The sequence below is a fragment of the Diadema antillarum genome, unplaced genomic scaffold (genome assembly GCF_040938485.1).
Source record: "Diadema antillarum isolate AM-2024a unplaced genomic scaffold, OU_Dant_1.0 scf00000033, whole genome shotgun sequence".
In the NCBI taxonomy this organism is placed as follows: Eukaryota; Metazoa; Echinodermata; class Echinoidea; order Diadematoida; family Diadematidae; genus Diadema; species Diadema antillarum.
The window spans coordinates 2,450,120-2,468,213 of NW_027270922.1; the positions used below are offsets into that span (position 1 = coordinate 2,450,120).

An 18,094-nucleotide genomic window follows, 5' to 3' on the forward strand; every position below is an offset into this window, starting at 1 on the left:
ATATATATATATATATATATATATATATATATATATATATATATATATATATTGCAGGTGTTCAAAGTTTGTTTCCCCGGGGAATCCCCCGGGTTATCACCCGAGTAATTAACATGGAAGCGGTCCCGTTATAATTTTCTTGGGACACGGTATAAATACTGACACATACACTAGCTGCCTGTAATTACCAAATATAAAAAAGAGAAATATAATCCAACAATAGTACATTATGATGGTACCTTGTCTTTGATTGTCATTGATTGTTCATTAGATATTGATGATGTAAACGTCTTACTTTATATGGTTGTCTACGGTTATAACATTAAGGGTTAAAATGTGTAACATTAAGGATTGGCTATGGTTAATACATTTATGTTTGATATCTTATTTAGCTCCATGGGACGACAGCGACCATGACAACATGCACAATGGAAAACTGTGCATTCATACAATGCTCTTTTCCCCCTAATCGGTCGAAATATGAATGTGTTTGAATGGTTCGTAGGCTCTTTATTTACGGTGAAAGTTTATACGACGTTTCTTTATCGCTTGGTCGATCTCAACATAGATCTCCCGATAACTCCCGGTTGTAGCTGTAGTACGAAAGGAAACGTGGTATAAAGTGCTGGGTGACTTTTCAGAACTTTCGAACTATTCCTGGCAAACTCCCCAGTATCCTCGGGAATGCAATATCGAACCTAATGCTGAACATTCTTACCCAAAATGCGTCGACCCTTGTAAATATAATGCATTTTAACTGAAAACACCTGTTCAGACACAAAATAATTAGTTCCAAAGCTCGATAGAGAAACGTCGTATAAACTTTAACCGCAAAGTCTACGAACAATGCAAACGCATATCTCAACCCGATTAGGAAAGAAAAAAACATTGTATGTATGCACAGTTGTCCATTGTGCATCAATGTCTTTCTGAAATAAACTTTAAAATTGAAAGAAAAAATGAAATTAATGATAAAGCTGCAATAGCCTGCGGGAGGTTTATTCAGAAATTCGTAGTGCTGTGTTATGTGACGTAAATTATCAGAACGTAATTTTATATCAGAGGGGCTGTAGTACTGGTCAGATTACGTGTCTATATGACTTGTAATGCAACAGGCCTCCGATATGTGCAGCTTGCTACATTTCCCCTTCATGAATATTCCCTATATTTAAAACTGTTTGATAACAAAATTGCAAGTTCCGAAAACATTGTATATTATGTTTCTCGTAATGTTAAGAATGCATTGTAATAATCAATGCTTTTATCTTGTATAGAGATGTTGAAAACGCAAAATCAAATCAATCCAAATCAAAACAATAAATAGGCAATGGCTTGAGAGTTTTGAGTTTGTCCTTGGTTTTCTGGTGTACTTGTTTGTCCGTCCAAGGTGATCATCAGTGCATTTACCTTGAGATTCGCGTTGAGCTTGCTGGGCTACATAACGACGCAACAATTCAGACTTCGCTCACAGCAAGGAGGTTCTAGAGCTGGAGTTCCAACTGAATTATTCAAACAGTTGCCAGATTTCTATGGATGTACAAAAAAAAAAAAATCCACATGTGCATTTTTACATCAGATGTTTGATGTTTGAAGCCGCCATTATTCTGGGCAATAAGAAGAATAATTTTGAACTCTCACATTATATCGGGTATATTTTGCTTGTTTATTCATCAAATGACATGAAATTTCTCCTGATGATAAAACATTTAAAACAAAAATCAAATTCGTCCAGAAATACATGCAAAAGTGTAAATGGGAGCTGTATGTTGTGAAAGTATTTGAAAGTACACCCTCCTTTGATGCCGATTTTATTTTTTTTCGATAGATTCCGACAAATGAAACTGATATGGAATAATCTTCGATAATAGTTCTTTATAAATCAATATATCAGATTTGTGCCCGGACATGCCCATGTCCAGTAAACTTGATTTTCATTTCATCAATTTCTTAGTGATTTCTATGCGCGCATCCCGTGGCCATACCTTTTTGTCCTGCTCATATTCCATAAGTATGGATGGCGAAATGTTATTGCAATCATAATAGTCAAGGCGCAGGGACCCAGAAAAAATGACTTCGTTCAACCCACCCCGCAGAAAAGGTTTGACTGCATGGGGTGGTTGGTTGGACCCTCTGGAACACCCCTATGTAGTATGTGACTCCAAATTGTGGTATCAATAAACTAGTTTCTAGACGTTTTTATTTCGTGTTTATTTCTCCGAGTTGAAGTAAGCAGAGTGAGTGCGCATACCCAGTGATTGCGACGCCACAACCGTTTTTGTCGCAATCACTGGGTATATGCACCCTCACTTGGCTTAGCGCAATACAGCGGGCTTCTGCACAATACACAAGCTGCAACTCAGAGAAATAAAGACGAAATAAAAGCGGCTAGAAATTAAGACTAGGGTCAGTAATGCTTGTCGCTATTGGGGCACTGAAAATGACAAACTTATCACAGTTCTTGCACTTATTTCATGAAAAATTCATCAAAACTGCATAAAACTATATATTTACACGTTGCTAGAGATGTCAGCAAAACAGTGGGATTCATTGTAAGTTATAATATTGTGCATGGTAACCATGGTAACGGGATGCCTACAGGTGATTGGTAACCCCCCCCCCCCAAAAAAAAAAATATATATATATATGTATATACATTATATATATCTGGAATTCAGACAGATTTGTTTCTTTTGCCTTTCGTGCACATCACCCATTGTAGACCTACCTCAACACTGTTAAATTAGCCTGCATAAAAGGGAAAAGACGCCCAAGAGTTTTCCCTCATTGTCTCCTTAGCATTAATTCATTACTGCACGTTTTGATACAAATTTACATATCATGATTTTTTTTTCATTTTATTCTATATATATATATATATATATATATATATATATATGAAGAGTTTGTTTGCAAAAACCAATAAGTCCATATTTGTCAAATGGAGATATTTGCGATTAAAGGTCAAGAAAAATAAAGAGAATAATAAGAAATGTTTTGCTTCTTTTGACCATAACTTCAAAAATATACCTTTATATGTAGTGACCAATATATCATTTGAAAGGTATTATTTTGTACTTTATGACAGAGACCGTATACTTCAAAATCTTCAAAAATGGACTATTCGGTTTTTGCAAACAAACTCTTCATATATATATGTATGTATATATATATATATATATATATATATATATATATATATATATATATATACAAAAGCTAACGAACACAAAAGTACGTTTAATTCTTTGGTGGATAATCCAGCGCACGTGTGTATTCCTTCTTTACAAAGAAATTTATCTGCATTCTTGAATAAACTTCCTTTACGAACATGAACAATTATTGCTTTCCTCTGCTCTCCTCCAGGATTGTTTTGCATAACCATCGCTCTGTTAATGCTCAAAAGAGCTAACATTAGAATATAATTGGCTTTGCTCTCTGTATTCACCTATATTTTTAAGGGAAATTTGTGTCCATACATTACTAAAAACTACATTTGCCTATGTACTTTGAAGTCAAATTTGTGTTGAAAGTACGACGGATGCAACTTTTTCATGCATTTTACTATTCGAAAATAATATCTTTCTTTCAACGGCCCTTTATTATGCCTTTGTTTACAAATATTGCTGTAACTTGAGAATGCTTCAGTATATTCTTCACATAAGTTGTACAAAAAATATGCAAAAGGAAGGACATGCTCATTCAGCTTTTTGAAATTATGGGCTTTAGTTCTTGAGTTATTGACAGCTGAATCATGATTGGATAATAGTTGCCTTGGCAGCAGAAGATTTTTTTTTTTTTTACAATAGTCAATATTTTTTTGTATTGCATCTATAAAATAAAAAAAATCAAAGTTTGCAGCAGTAGGAGGCATTTTGGGGGTTACCAATCACCTGTAGGCATCCGGTTACCATGGTAACCATGTACAATATTATAACTTACATTGAATCCTACTGTATTGCCGATATCTCTAGCAACGTGTACATATAAAGTTTTATGCAGGTTTGATGAATTCTTCATGAAATAAATGCAAAAACTGTGATAAGTTTGGTATTTTCAGTGCCCCAATAGCGACAAGCGTTACCGACCCTAGTCTTTATTCCTAGTCGTTTTTATTTCGTCTTTATTTCTCTGAGTTGCAACTTGTGTATTGGGCAGAAGCCCGCTGTATTGCGCTAAGCCGGGTGAGGGCACATACCCAGTGATTGTGATTCGGGCGTCGCAATCACTGGGTATGCGCTCTCACTCTGCTAACTTCAACTCGGAGAAATAAAGACGAAATAAAAACGTCTAGAAACTACACTATACCGACCCCCAGCTTGGTGTGAAAAGTTAGTTTGCAGGCAAAACCCTTGTTTGTCGAAGAAAAAGTATGCGTGTGCTAAGACTACTACACGCACCACTGCACTGGCGCACGTAGCAGTGCTAATGGTGAGTGTAATAGTCTTGGCGTGCGCAGACCCCTTTGCGTTTGTTCCAACAAATAATGATGAAAAATGGCCTGTAAAATTCTACTGACACAACAATTTGGAACCACATACTGTAAAACATGATATATTCGCGGCACGAAAATTTCGCGAATTGGAGCCGACGGCCTTTTTTGTGGCAAGAAATTTTCGCGAATTGCCTCTTGCGTTCAATGCATATAGTGTAGATAAGAAATTTCGCGTGCATTTTAATTTCGCGAATCTTGGCGCTCGCGAAATTCGCGAAATTAAAATGCACGCGAACATTTCTCGTTTTACAGTACTACCTGGGGATGTTCATGGAGGTCCCATCTACCACCCTGTCTGGTCAAACCTTTTCTGCGGGATGGGTTGAACGAACTCCTTAATTAAGCCTCCTACAGGAATTAGCGCCTTGACTATAAAGACACATCTTTCCTAGAAGGTAGCTGGTCGTTATGCAATGACACATGAATCAAATGTCTTCCTATCTGTGGGCAGCTCCTGTTTGGTACATACTTCAAATGTTTTTGAGTGGGAATCATGCACCCTGTTTTTCGCGATGAATGAACGATCTTTTATTTTCATGAGTTATGACTCACTCACATTTTATGACGACATGCAGTCTTGCTCAGCTAGACTTGCAAAAATCAAATGACATGTTTGTCACAATTAATGTGGTGATTGATTATTTTCCTTGAAGTAGGTCTAATTGGATGTATGGCTATATTGTTTAAGAGAGCAGGTATTAGGGGATTTGACGATTGTTACTTGACCTTTAACCCTTTTACATGCAATGAATAATTTCCAAAGTACGGAGAAAAAAAGTGTAATTTCAGCATTAAATGTTAAAATTTTAGCATTTTAACCTGGCCTTTGACCCTTGACCTTTGACCCCTTAACCCTAAAATTACCCAGAGAATCACTGATAGGCAGTACCTGCATAGATATGTGCGAAGTTTTGTGATGATAACTCGAGCCACTTCCCAGTATGGAGGAAAAAGTGAAATGTAGCCTTTTCACGTGACCTTTAGCCAATTGGCCTTTGATCGTTTGGCCAAAAACTTTCCCAGAGAATTTTTCTAGTTGCTAATACATGTATATACACTGAGTTTCAAGAAAAGTCTTCAACGCATTGCATAGACAAGAGGGAAACTTAGTGAGATTTTAAGGAGTTGGCCTTGACCTTATACTCCCGACCTTTGAACCCGTGACTCAAAAAATTCGGACGGACGGACGGACGGACGGAAAGACGCATGGAAGGACGGACGGAAGGACGGACGGACGGAAAGACGTACGGAAGGACGGACAACCTAAAAACATAATGCCTCTGGCGACACTTTATGGCGGAGGCATAAAACATCGTGCAGCATTAATGTTTACACATTCAATTCAACATATCGGACGAAGGTCAGGTAAACATTTCAAAATATTTTGCTGCTTTAGCTGAGTCATCACGTTGACTTCACTATCACGCCACCGTGAGACCAAACCACTTTACAAAGTTTGTAAGATCGCTGTGTGTCAACAAGAAAGAGCCAAGATTCGATAGAAAGTACCACTGCAAGATATCGAACACATACTTGTACTCAAAACGCTAGACACAATTAACATCGAACCATTCGTCGGAGGGCTGCTGTCTTGAAAAGGTCTCATAGCGAAAGAGGGGTAATTTTAACGCAACAGGGCGTGTATTGGTAAGCTTAATAGCGCATGGTCGGAGATCATGCGAATAGTAAAGACTACTGCTACTTATCCAGAAGACAGTTTTGCTTTTTCACCAATGACATTTATACGCTTGTTTGGAAACTATGTAGATGAAGTTCGTCTTTCTTCGAGCGACGGCGTAGGGGCTCGGTTAGACTATACAATACATACAAGTATATATATGTGCGTGTGTGTGTGTGTGTAATTTCAAATGTTGCTATTGGGAGATCAGCTGCTCCTAACAAAAGCACGGATCAGAATGCCATCTATCTATTCAATGATATCTATATCAATAGCGTTCATTAGATTTGTGAAACTCTACATCATTTACTTAAGCTACAATTATGGAATAATGATAAATGACAAAATAAATAAATGATGAAAGATCAGTTTAGGTGCTGAAAATTGCAATTATTTGATCATTTTGAGGGAATCAGTATTGCAACGTTACTCTTGTCTAATGAATGTTAGATTTCTATTACTGCGTTTGAGGCACTTCCTTCCCTCTGTAACAATATCTTCTTGAAACTGCTTAAAACTCTTTGTAGGAGCAATAAAATGGCCACTGACGCAAACATGGCAGGAGGTGACGGAAACGCACGAGTCATCATGTGGTGCGTTCCCCGTTCGGTATCGACAGCAATGACAAAATGTATGAGCTTCGTTGACGGAGCCGAAATCTGGCTCGAGCCGTATGTCATTTCCAGGTTTGCCAGAGAACTATATAATTCCGATCCGCTTCCTCTTGAAATTGATGGTAACGAAGAGGTTTACCTGGATGCAGCGAAAAATTTGAATATGGGAGGTGACACACAGAACTTCAAACTCGATCTATTGTCGTAAGTCTTACGTTTTTGAAGCGTACCATGTCTGTATGGGTTTTATGACATTTGCTTCTGCGACAATTGCTCCCATGAAATATCTGCACGGTAAGCCAAACATAAATTCTATCCACAAACAAAACCTAAACCTAACCCTAATCTTCATATCAAACTATACCGAAACCCCTATCATAATCCTAATTCTAGCGCTAAGTCTTTAGAGATAATAAGACCGGAATAATTGTCGCAGGAGCAAATGACGACTCACCTTCTGAATGACAGTGCTTTCGTACCATTTGTTTATTAAACTCAGTAGAAATTAAAGAGAAAAAAACAAATTGAAAATAGGAATGAGGGCGAATACTCTCGACTTGATTATCCTCCTAGACTCAAACAATGTCAGTGTCTTGCAATACTTAAAGAGCTATGCCAAGTAAACTAGAACTCTTGATGTAAATTACAATTTTTACACTTTGAGTAGGTAATATGTATGTCAATTATAATGCGGTGAAATGTTATGAATCTTCACATTTCTTTTTAAATTCTATGTAGCTAACATCTAAAAAAAGCATTTCATCTTTTTAATCGTGTATGAGAAGTCAAAGGAGATACGTAACTATAATCACTTCTCCCCTTATCCACAGACCTGTTAGACTAAAGCAAATATTCGACTCGATTCCTCAAACCACGAAATTTGTCTTCGTCAAAGACATGGCCTTCGGCATGCCACCGAGCCGATACAAGTACCTGCCTGATCCATCCAGTGGTTTTCGGCATTGCTTCCTCATACGACATCCTGTGAAGGCGTACAAATCCTTTCGGAAGACTTTGCTGAAATCAGTAGAAGGAGTGGATCCCAAGGATCTACCACAAGGTATGCCGAAACCAGACCCAGAAAACTTCAATGTTATGGATTATGCACAGCCACCGGAGGAAGGAACGCTTTACTTTTTCAAGGAAATCCACGAATTGTGGAGCCACATTCGAGAAAACATCGATAACAACCCGGTCATTGTCGATATCGATGAACTCATGGAGGATCCGGCAACCATACTTCCACCGCTCTTCCGCGCACTGGGTATCCCGTACTCCGAGGATTACGTAACTTGGGACGCCTCATCCGATGTGGTCCTAAAGTGGCACAGTGTGTGTTCGAACGTCCTCGAGGCTCCGCGTTATAACCTGTGGTTTGCCAACGCCTTTAAGAGTACTTGTTTCAAACCTTCCTCCACTTCCGCTTCTCTTGACGGGGCGACAAAAGATATCAAGGAGGTTGCCGAGAAGGAAATGCCGTACTACGAGGAAATGTACAAGTTTAGAGTAACCCCTTCGTAAATTCGGGACACTAATTGAACTTCAGCTAGTGAACCTATATACTCATTGACTAGGTTTGGGTTGAAAATTTATTATAGTGATCTTTGTGTATGCTAACCCCCCCCCCCCCCCCAAAAAAAAAAAACAAACAAACAAACAAACAAACAAACAAACAACAACAACAACAAAACAAAACAAAACAAAGCAAAAAACAAAAACAAAAACAAAACAAAGAAGAACAATTTTCAATCATATTATTGATATGAACTTAGAATATGATTTACGGGATTAGAATAGTAGTAACCTGTTGAATCTTTTTGTTTGTTAGACGTGAGATTCAGACATGTTTTAGCGTAGCCAGACTAAAATGATTTCAGATTAAAAATCACCAACATCATTTTCGAATCCAGCATCACATGAATTTGTTGGTTTCTGGAGCAGAACAAAAGCTCTTTGAAAGGTTATTGTTATCTTTAGGCCTACTTGTCATATACTTAATAGAAAGACGTATACTAGCCCTATAGTTAAAGGTATTGCTTACTATGCATTGGGAGCAATATGTGATTTGAAAAAAAAAAGTTTAAGTTATCACATTTTTATGCATACGTTTAGGTCAGTTGTATCACAAAACATCCTGCCATATAAAATTTTTACAATAAAGCCTGAACTATAATAAGATATCACTATTTTTGTCAATAATTCATAACTGTAGACAGCTTAATCGTTCTAGAATCAATTTCATCGCAACTATATTGTTTATATAATTATCAAATACGTAACAATGACTATGCTGATAAACAATTTTACAATGTTTGTTTCTATCTCTAACCCATATTCTAGAACTATTTTGAAGCACTAAAACTGGGTGTTTGTTTCAACTGCAAACGGTAAATAATGCTTTTAAGCGCAGACTCTTCCATTTTATCTGAATTCAATGAAATTCAGTTCGCGATTCATAAAAATCGTTATAAAATGCATTGGATACATAAAATTCATAGATTTGATACTGAACTATTTGAATACTGAAGTACCACAGGAGGCATTGCCGTTATAACTCCTGTTTGGATATAGACCAATAGCTTGCTCTTTAACTTTTGTATGGGCTGCATGGAATGAATGAGATTCATAGAGTTAATAATGTACGTCACATTGCTCAACTACTTGAGTACACTGAAGTACAAGAGGAGATATTGCTGCAATATCTTTTGTTAGAATGAGCCTGCTCTTTAGCTTAGGGATGAATGATGTGTTATGAGCCACATACTTAATAAGGTATGCTATCTGGTACACTTGTCAATGGTGCATGTACTTTTTTTTTTTAATTGAATTAGGAATAAGTACATGTATAATGTTCTGTCATGTGACACAGAAGACCGTACTAAAATACAGGTTACGTAGATAGTCACGTATGTTTTGTCCAAATTGATACCGAAGAGTAAACATTTTGCATTATTTTTTGAATAAGTAATCCAATCACAAAACCGTAAGAAAAATAATCAATACAACATGTGTCACATTTAATAATGGCTCCAGATATATCAAAAAAAGAATACCCCCTAAACAATATACCGTGGCAAATACCTAGTCAAAGTGAAAGATATTTGACTGGCGCGCTTTCACTTTTGTCTCCCTATAGTAGCATCACATTGCAATGCCATTCAAATCGCGAACAGAATGACTCTTCATAAATAGTTTTACTCACATTGAATAAATAAAATGATGATGGTTTCATGGAATTATTCAATGTTACGCGAATTTACCACCATGAGGTGACATCAGCCATGGTTTGACGCTGTAACATTCCTTGCAAAATAATTGAAATTGAATTTCATTTGAGTTTGCCTCGTTTTATTTCTATGAAATAGGTACAAAATAGCTCTATGCATGAATACAAAAATAAATTATATGAATACCGATACGAGTTGTCGCTTCCGTAACAAAACTGTCCCTTGTCACAAAACACGTAGGAAAATAGTGAATTGGCATAATACGTACATTTATAACCACATAAAATCAAGGGAGAAAACACAACAGGGGACTGCCATCATATTCTAAGAAGATCTCTACTATGGTGGGCTCGATGTTTTACTAAATGTACATTCAGTGAAGATGGGGCCATATCCTATTCAAACTAGTTATACATCCAAGGACAATTCCGTAGCTTGTTCATTTGAATCATAGATTTTTCCTGTCTGATTTGTAAGCTCGCCAGTCGAGCTGATGTGCCAATCATTAAATTCAGGTTTTGACCAGACGTGATGGCTTTATTTCTGTGAAATGTATTTATTGATAACTCTCGGCTGTGTTCATTGGAATCAAATCTGAAATGTTTGTCAGATTCAGAAAAAAAAAGTAATCGGCGAAGCGGTCATTCAAAGTCCGCTTTTCGGTATTAAGTTTCTTTCTATGCACGTTTTGTTCGCAAAAGTTGCCCTAAGCAAGCAAAAAGATTGTCGGGAGCTAGCTCTACCCAGCAACAACTGAGTGAACTGAGTCGATTTCTGCCTAAGGGGCTTAAGATGAAGGGACACGTAAATGAAAGGCCTCGTTACTAAGCTCTATGATCAGAAATATCCACGAACATGATGTGTGTTGTCATACATTGCATAAACGGTGCATTTGTAAAGAAGATAATGTGATTACACAGAACGCAAGTGATACATGGATACGGAAGAGTATACCGGCTATTCAACGGGATGCCTACGGGATGTGCAGCTGTGAAAATAATAATGTATCAAAAAAACAAACAACAAAACAAAACGGAAAATGTGAAAAAAAAACCCAACAGACGTCTAAGAGTAACGAGATCACAGCTAGCTACTAAATCATTTAGGAAAACATGACTTTCATTACTTGAATATACACTCTTAAAACATCCGGTCAGAACTGACCCGGAACTGGGTCCGTTGGGGTCACACACCGTTCCGGGTCAGAAATGACAAGGAATGGGGACAGATATGACCCATTCAGAGTCATGAATTGGGTCAGGGTGACCCCATTCGGGGTCTTCATGACCAAATTCCAAGTCATTTTTGACCCGGAACGGCGTTTGACCCCAACGGACCCAGTTCCGGGTCAGTTCTGACTCGGATATTTTAAGAGTGTAATATTAGAATTTTACGAACGCAAGCAGTTTTTCCATTTCTAGAAATATGGTAACGTTTGAAAAGTCCTACATTATCAGAAGTATTCACAGGGATACCCATGCAGGTACAGCACACGAAATCAGTTAGAATGCCAGATGTATTACCAGCACATTACAATGAAGATGGAGAGGAAACAGACAATCTTTTCAAAAGTACTGATTTTTTTAAAGTTTAATGTTTATGTAAAGAAGATAATCCTTTGATATCCCATATACAAAATGTTTAGAGTAATATCATCCCTCCTGTTTTTCTGAAAGAGTCAAGCCAAGTGCTCTTTCATCATGCAAGAAAATGAAAATAATAAATGTGTTGAAGTAACCGCGTATAGGTTCATGACCCTGGGTGCTATAAAACGTGTGATCCCCTCTGAGTAAGAACAAACAAACAAGCAAACATACAAACAAAACAAATATCATGTGGTACTCTTTCTCCGAAGAGCGGTTGAACGTTCCAAATATGGCATGATATGGTGTCACATTGGCTGCTTTGGTTCGCTTTTGAGAGCTCGACGCGACCTGTGTCCGACTTTAATCCATCTCAGAAAACAAAGGATGTAAAATTCCAAAGAATCGGAGATGATATCCTCAGTGGCTAAATGTGGTATGTAGAGTAAAAAAATGCGACATAGTCGCAAAAGATGTCAGGAACATTGTTAGACGATAATCCTAAGTGGAATAACTTGCATGGTCGAAGGATTTGGGGCAGCTGGAAGCTGTGCCCACCAAGGCAAAAAGTATCAATACCCACTGCCCAGGTTACAGACCTTGTAGAGTTGTGATTTGTCTCAGTCGATAACGCGTCTGTCTCCAAATCTAAGGACCAGGGTTCGATTCCCAGTTGTAACTGTGCGATGTTGTGTGTGATAGTCTCATCAAGTAAGATGCCAAACACCCCAATATAAAATGGAGGTCCGATGTGAGCAACAGTCACAACTCATGTATAGGCCTACATGAAAACATCCCGCTTCATTTATCGCATAGAGGAAGGTGTCTATAAACCGATGAAGTGGTCCCGCTTCATATCCAACTAGATCCCATGGAAGACCAGCTAGAACAGCTAAATATGGGCTGTCTAGCCATCTTCCTAGATGGAAAATGAAAAAAAAAATAGATAAAAAATATCTAACCCCAGGAATCAAGGATCTGCAGTGAGCGGATATCATGATTCAAGTTGTTGAATAAAGTCCGGAAATTACTTTATTCAGAAACCCTGTGTTGTAGCAATTTAGGAACCCTTATAGAAAACAACAAGATTTGCCATCCAGAATATGCTGTCATTATCTTGGCAAAAATGTACCCAGCCAATGGAGTTCATTGGGTAGAACAGTTTGACATCTACTCGTTAAATTGTTACTGCCTATAATACGTAGAGTGGATATGCCCACCGGATATGCCCACCGGTGCTTTGTGGTCAGTTAAAAAGAATGATAGATATTACAGAATTTCGGACAAAGTTCAGGTAAACAGAGATCAAACTTTATCAGCGGCGAAGCCAGGACATGGGGGGGGGGGGGGGTTAGGATGGGTCGTCCGTCTCCTACAGTTAAAACTTTTTGATAGAAATAGAAATATCTAATTTTCAAACCACTTTTCTTTCTTCTTCTTCTTTTTTTTTTGGCCAATTTGATTGCAGGGAGGAACAGTATTAAAACATTTTCATTTCCATATTAATTTCCTTTAATTAATGCTTGTACATTGTATCTCTTTGTTGAAAATAAAATAAAAGAAACGAAACGAAAGACCGAGAAAAGGAAAGGATTCATGCAAGGACATGTATGTGTGTATATTCCTCCAGTGTGTGTGTGTGTGTGTGTGTGTGTGTGTGTGTGTATGTGCTTTCTTGTCAGAAACATGCAATTGATATATAAGGTCCAATTAACGTAAAAATTAATATGAGCTCAAAATATTACAATCGTCTGGCGTCAATCCGTTTTCATAATTGTCATTCCAAAAAATGTACTAACTCTATACAGAGGACCAACTAATATCTCTCCCGTATCAATTTTGAGGGAGCTTTTGTACTGAAATTCAACGATCTGGCCAACACGTTTTAGTTGAATATTGAGAAAGTTTTCAATGAAGAACAGTAAGTCTGTGGAGGGAGACCAAGCAGCAGAAAGATGGCAGGAGGTAAACGCTGTTCCCCTCCCACAAGAGGGAGATTATTTGTAATTCAATTCAATGATCTGGTGCATACATTTTGTGGAATATTTGGAAAATTGTCAATCTTCAGAGTGTAGCCTTATAGTGTATAGATGGAGGGGGACGAGTATACAGGGGGACGCTGTGGGGAGGGCTATCAGCAAACCTTCCAATACGAGGGGTACGTGTGTACATACGAACGCACGCGTAATACTCAGGATAGGCTTAACACGCGGGGTCTGCTAAACTTGTCACCGTAGTTTGATCACTTCTCACTTAATTTTATTTCATCCTGAAAATAAAAAAGAATGAAAAATTCTAACAGGGAAAAAAAAAGGAGGAAAGGGTTTCAAATATCTCTGGGATTTCTTCTTGTATCTAAAGTTTATGGGATAATCTCACTTCTAAATCCTGGGGGTTAGGGGCGAGCCCACCCCCCCCCCCCCCGGCTACGCCGGTGAATTCTATTGTAAGCTTTGGAAAAACGACTTAACTATCACGCCATCACGAGACCGACCTACTTTACAAAGTTTGTAAAATCTCTTTGTGTCAACAAAAGAGAGGTTTAGATAGATAGATAATAGTGGCAAGATATCGAATACACACTGGCATTTACAACACGACACGCATAAGATTTGAACTAAATTCGGGTTGCTAACACGAAAAACGTATCGAAGGGTATAGAGGGTCCGTTTTCAGCTAAATGCTACGTGTATAGGTAAGCACCAACTATTATATTACGCGTAAGACATTGCTACTGTTGACCTAGTACCGAACTGCTCTGCAAGTATAATGTTTGTACTTGTACAAAAAAAATTCAGAAATTTGTTTCCGATATTTCAAAGTCAAAACATTACATAACTAAATACTTAAAGCTCGCTTTTCAATGATAGATAACTATAATGGATGGATCCGTCATTGCCTAATGCTATTGTACTTTGCCTTGAGAGTTTCTGTTTAAAACTTTGGGCAGAGGTGACGCCAAAATAATACTATTCACTGAAGGGCACACCCCCGAAGTAAAGAATATTTTTGGAGGCACCGAGGCTTAAAGTTGTGACGAGAATACCTTAAATGGAGTTTATACTTGTATATATATATATATATATATATATATATATATATAGTTAACAACAACATTATTATTCCTACCCTGAGAAATTATTAGTTTTGAGCCGATTTCTTACAAGTGAAGGATGGAGTGATGGTGATGGGGTGTTAACTTTTTACTCTTATTCGTCCTCTATAAATTGACATTAATTACAGTTTCACATCATTTGTATAACAATAGAAATGTTAGGATATAACACCCAATCACATCATTCAATCCTTTACTTGGGAGAAATCTGCTCAAAACTAAACATTTCCCAGGGGTATGACTAATGTTGTTGTTAACTGTATATATATATATATATCTATATATATATTTCGGATCTGATACTTTAACAAAAGAAGAGAAAAGTGATAGGCGAGAAGTCGTGTGGTTGATGTGATGTTGCGGAGGGATCCTACACTGACCGTACGCAGCAGCCAACGATGTCAGTATTGCTTTTTTATGTCGCTTTTTTTTGTGCGAAATTGTAACAATTCACAGAGTGACGTTACGAAGCAGCACACAATGTCATCATTGCTTTGTTATGCCCCATTGTTTTTTTTCCGAAATTGTACATTTCATAGAGGGACGTTTCGGAGCAGTGCGCGATGTCAGAAGTGCTTTGTTATGTCACAATTGTTTTATTCGAAATTGTAATATTTCACCGAGTGACGTTACGAAGCAGTGCGCGATGTCAGCATTGCTTTGTTATGTCACAATTGTTTTGTTCGAAATGGTAACATTTCACAGAGTGACGTTTTGAAGCAGCGCACGATGTCACCATTGCTTTATTATGTCACAGTTGTTTTGTTCGAAATTGTAACATTTCACAGAATGACGTTACGAAGCAGCGCACGATGTCAGCATTGCTTTGTTATGTCACAATTGTTGTGTTCGAAATGGTAACATTTCGCAGACTGACGTTACAAACCAGTGCGCGATGTCAGAAGTGATATGTGACGTCATAGCTTTTTGTTAGAAATTGTTATACTATTTTCACAGAGCGATGGTATACGAAGCAGCGCACGATGTCTCGCTTTGTGATGTCACGATCGCTTTATGACATCGTTTTTTTTATAGTACAGTGTATTATACTCTTTACAAAATATCGTCATAAAGTGACGAGATTTTGCAAATGGTGTGCCATGGAGTGACAAACATGCCAACATTCTGACATACCATGATCAGGTGAAGCTCTCTCAACAAAATCAGTCTTTAAAAAATTATATTGATTTGAGCAACGTTATCGATGAAATATGTGTATCTGCTTTCCATAACCCGTTAGCCATCCTCTAGGAGAAATAAAATGGCCACTGACGCAGAAGCTGCATACGACGAACCAGCACGGGTTATCATGTGGTGCTCTCCCCGGTCGGTGTCGACAGGAATGACAAAATGCTTGAGTTTTGTTGACGGGGCAGAAGTCTGGCTGGAGCCGTACGTTATTTCCAGGATTGCCAGAGAAATTTGTGAAGAATATCTTTCCGTCCCGCTTCCTGCTGATATTGATGGTAACGAGGAGATCTACGTTGAAACAGCAAAGAACTTAAATTTGGGTGTTGACACAAAGTCCTTCAAGCTCGACCTGCTGTCGTAAGTGTCTTGTTTACAAACAAATCATTACCGTATGATAGTAGGTGTATGTCCTACTTGTCTCAGAATTGTGTAGAGCCTAATGTACATTATGAAAATTTTTTGAAAGTACAAATATAGGAATGGGAAAAATGTTTTGTATTACAACTTGGTCCGCTTATGCTAAAACAATCTCAAATGTTTGCACAACTTACACGACTTTACAAATACACTCAAAGAAAATGATTGTTACATTCTTTGTACCCCAAATCTGAAGTGTATTACTTCATAATGATATTAGAAATTCAAAGCGTACACAAAAATATATAGAAACTAGAAAACTCATCAATCATTATCTCTATCCCCATATCCATAGACCTGCTAAACTGAAGCAAATATTCGACTCGATTCCTCCAACCAAGAAATTTGTCTTCATCAAAGACATGGCCTTCGGCATGCCACCAAGCCGATACAAGTACCTGCCTGATCCATCCAGTGGTTTTCGACATTGCTTCCTCATACGACATCCTGTGAAGACGTACAAATCTTTTAGGAAAACACTGCTGAAAACAGTAGAGGGATCAGATCCCGATCAAGTACTATGGAATATGACGAAACCGGACCCAGAAACCTTCAATGTTATGAATTATGCACCGGCGCCCGAGGAAGGAACGCTTTACTTTTTCAAGGCAATCCACGAATTATGGTGCCACATTCGAGAAAACGTCGATGACAACCCGGTCATTGTCGACATCGATGAACTCGTGGATGATCCGGCAACATTACTTCCACTGCTCTTCCGGGCACTGGGTATTCCGTACTCAGAGGATTACGTAACTTGGGACGCCTCATCCGATGTGGTCCGTACGTGGCAGAATGTCTGTTCAAATGTACTTGAGGCTCCACGCTATAATGTGTGGTTTGCCAATGCCTTTAAGAGTACTTGTTTCAAACCTTCTCCCACTTCCGCTTCTCTTGACGGGGCGACAAAGGATATCAGGGAGGTTGCCGAGAAAGAAATGCCGTACTACGAGGAAATGTACAAGTTTAGAATAACCCCTTCGTAAATTCTAAAGACACTAGTTTATTCTTTATAAATACCTCAGGTAGAGAACCCACTTATTGATTTAGGTTTACTTTTAAAATATGGTTACCCTCGGGTATACAAGTTTATCCACTTGTCACACAATTACGTAATCACGCAAAGTGATTTAACGGGAATAGCTCGTCTCTTTTCTTTCCTAGACATGAGTTCTTAACATTAAATTTTGAAAGCCGTCCAGAAGTAAATTGACTTGGTGTTATACTGAGGTAATTACATTTCAGTGCGACCATAAGTAAAATGTGTCAGATCTTATACGCGTTACTGCTACGAAAGCAAAACATACACAAGTCAGTGTAGTGAATTTAAAATCAATACTTCTATTCGTCAGTGTACCATGGCAAGAAAGTATTGATTCCTCAGCAAATCAATAATTCTTCTTCAAAATTTTATCAGAAACAAAATGTTTCTGCTTGCAGTTTGGCAAATATTGAAAATATTCTTCCTTTTTTTCAGCGAACCCCCCCCCCCCCCCAACAAAAAAGCATAAAAGACCCCAAGTCATGAAGTACATTTTCTGCAAAGATATGCTAGCGAAAGGATAAGAAATTGAATTCCAAATGTTTTTGATAGAATATTTTGTGGTATGGAAGTATGGTCCTTCATTGTTTAATAGTTGAGGATCGAATTTAACAACTACAAATGAAATGGATATGTCTTGTCGCGAAGAGGAAAGCTTTCGATACATATATCAAATTTAACCCACGTATACTAGATTGTTCGTTCTGAAATGACAAGTAGTTGCGATATTTACAC

At 37.9% G+C, this 18,094-nt stretch overlaps 2 protein-coding genes across 2 annotated transcripts; both read left to right on the top strand.

The window, feature by feature from the left end:
* Positions 1-5,714: 5,714 nt before the first annotated feature.
* On the top strand, positions 5,715-8,398 carry LOC139742904 (uncharacterized). Its single transcript, XM_071653415.1, has 3 exons — positions 5,715-6,139; positions 6,698-6,988; positions 7,615-8,398. Exons 2-3 carry the CDS (start codon positions 6,708-6,710, stop codon positions 8,303-8,305), a joined length of 972 nt encoding a protein of 323 aa, XP_071509516.1. The 5' UTR covers positions 5,715-6,139; positions 6,698-6,707; the 3' UTR covers positions 8,306-8,398.
* A 7,572-nt stretch (positions 8,399-15,970) lies between these two features.
* On the top strand, positions 15,971-17,303 carry LOC139743232 (uncharacterized). Its single transcript, XM_071653729.1, has 2 exons — positions 15,971-16,257; positions 16,613-17,303. Exons 1-2 carry the CDS (start codon positions 15,971-15,973, stop codon positions 17,301-17,303), a joined length of 978 nt encoding a protein of 325 aa, XP_071509830.1.
* Positions 17,304-18,094: the final 791 nt, after the last annotated feature.

What these genes read in the sequence shown, in the direction of transcription:
- LOC139742904 (XM_071653415.1), top strand. Translation starts at nt 6,708, where the DNA reads ATGGCCACTGACGCAAACATGGCAGGAGGTGACGGAAACGCACGAGTC. An exon ending in TTCAAACTCGATCTATTGTC is followed by an intron (nt 6,989 to 7,614) that starts GTAAGTCTTACG and finishes CCTTATCCACAG; the next exon opens with ACCTGTTAGACTAAAGCAAA.
- LOC139743232 (XM_071653729.1), top strand. Translation starts at nt 15,971, where the DNA reads ATGGCCACTGACGCAGAAGCTGCATACGACGAACCAGCACGGGTTATC. An exon ending in TTCAAGCTCGACCTGCTGTC is followed by an intron (nt 16,258 to 16,612) that starts GTAAGTGTCTTG and finishes CCATATCCATAG; the next exon opens with ACCTGCTAAACTGAAGCAAA.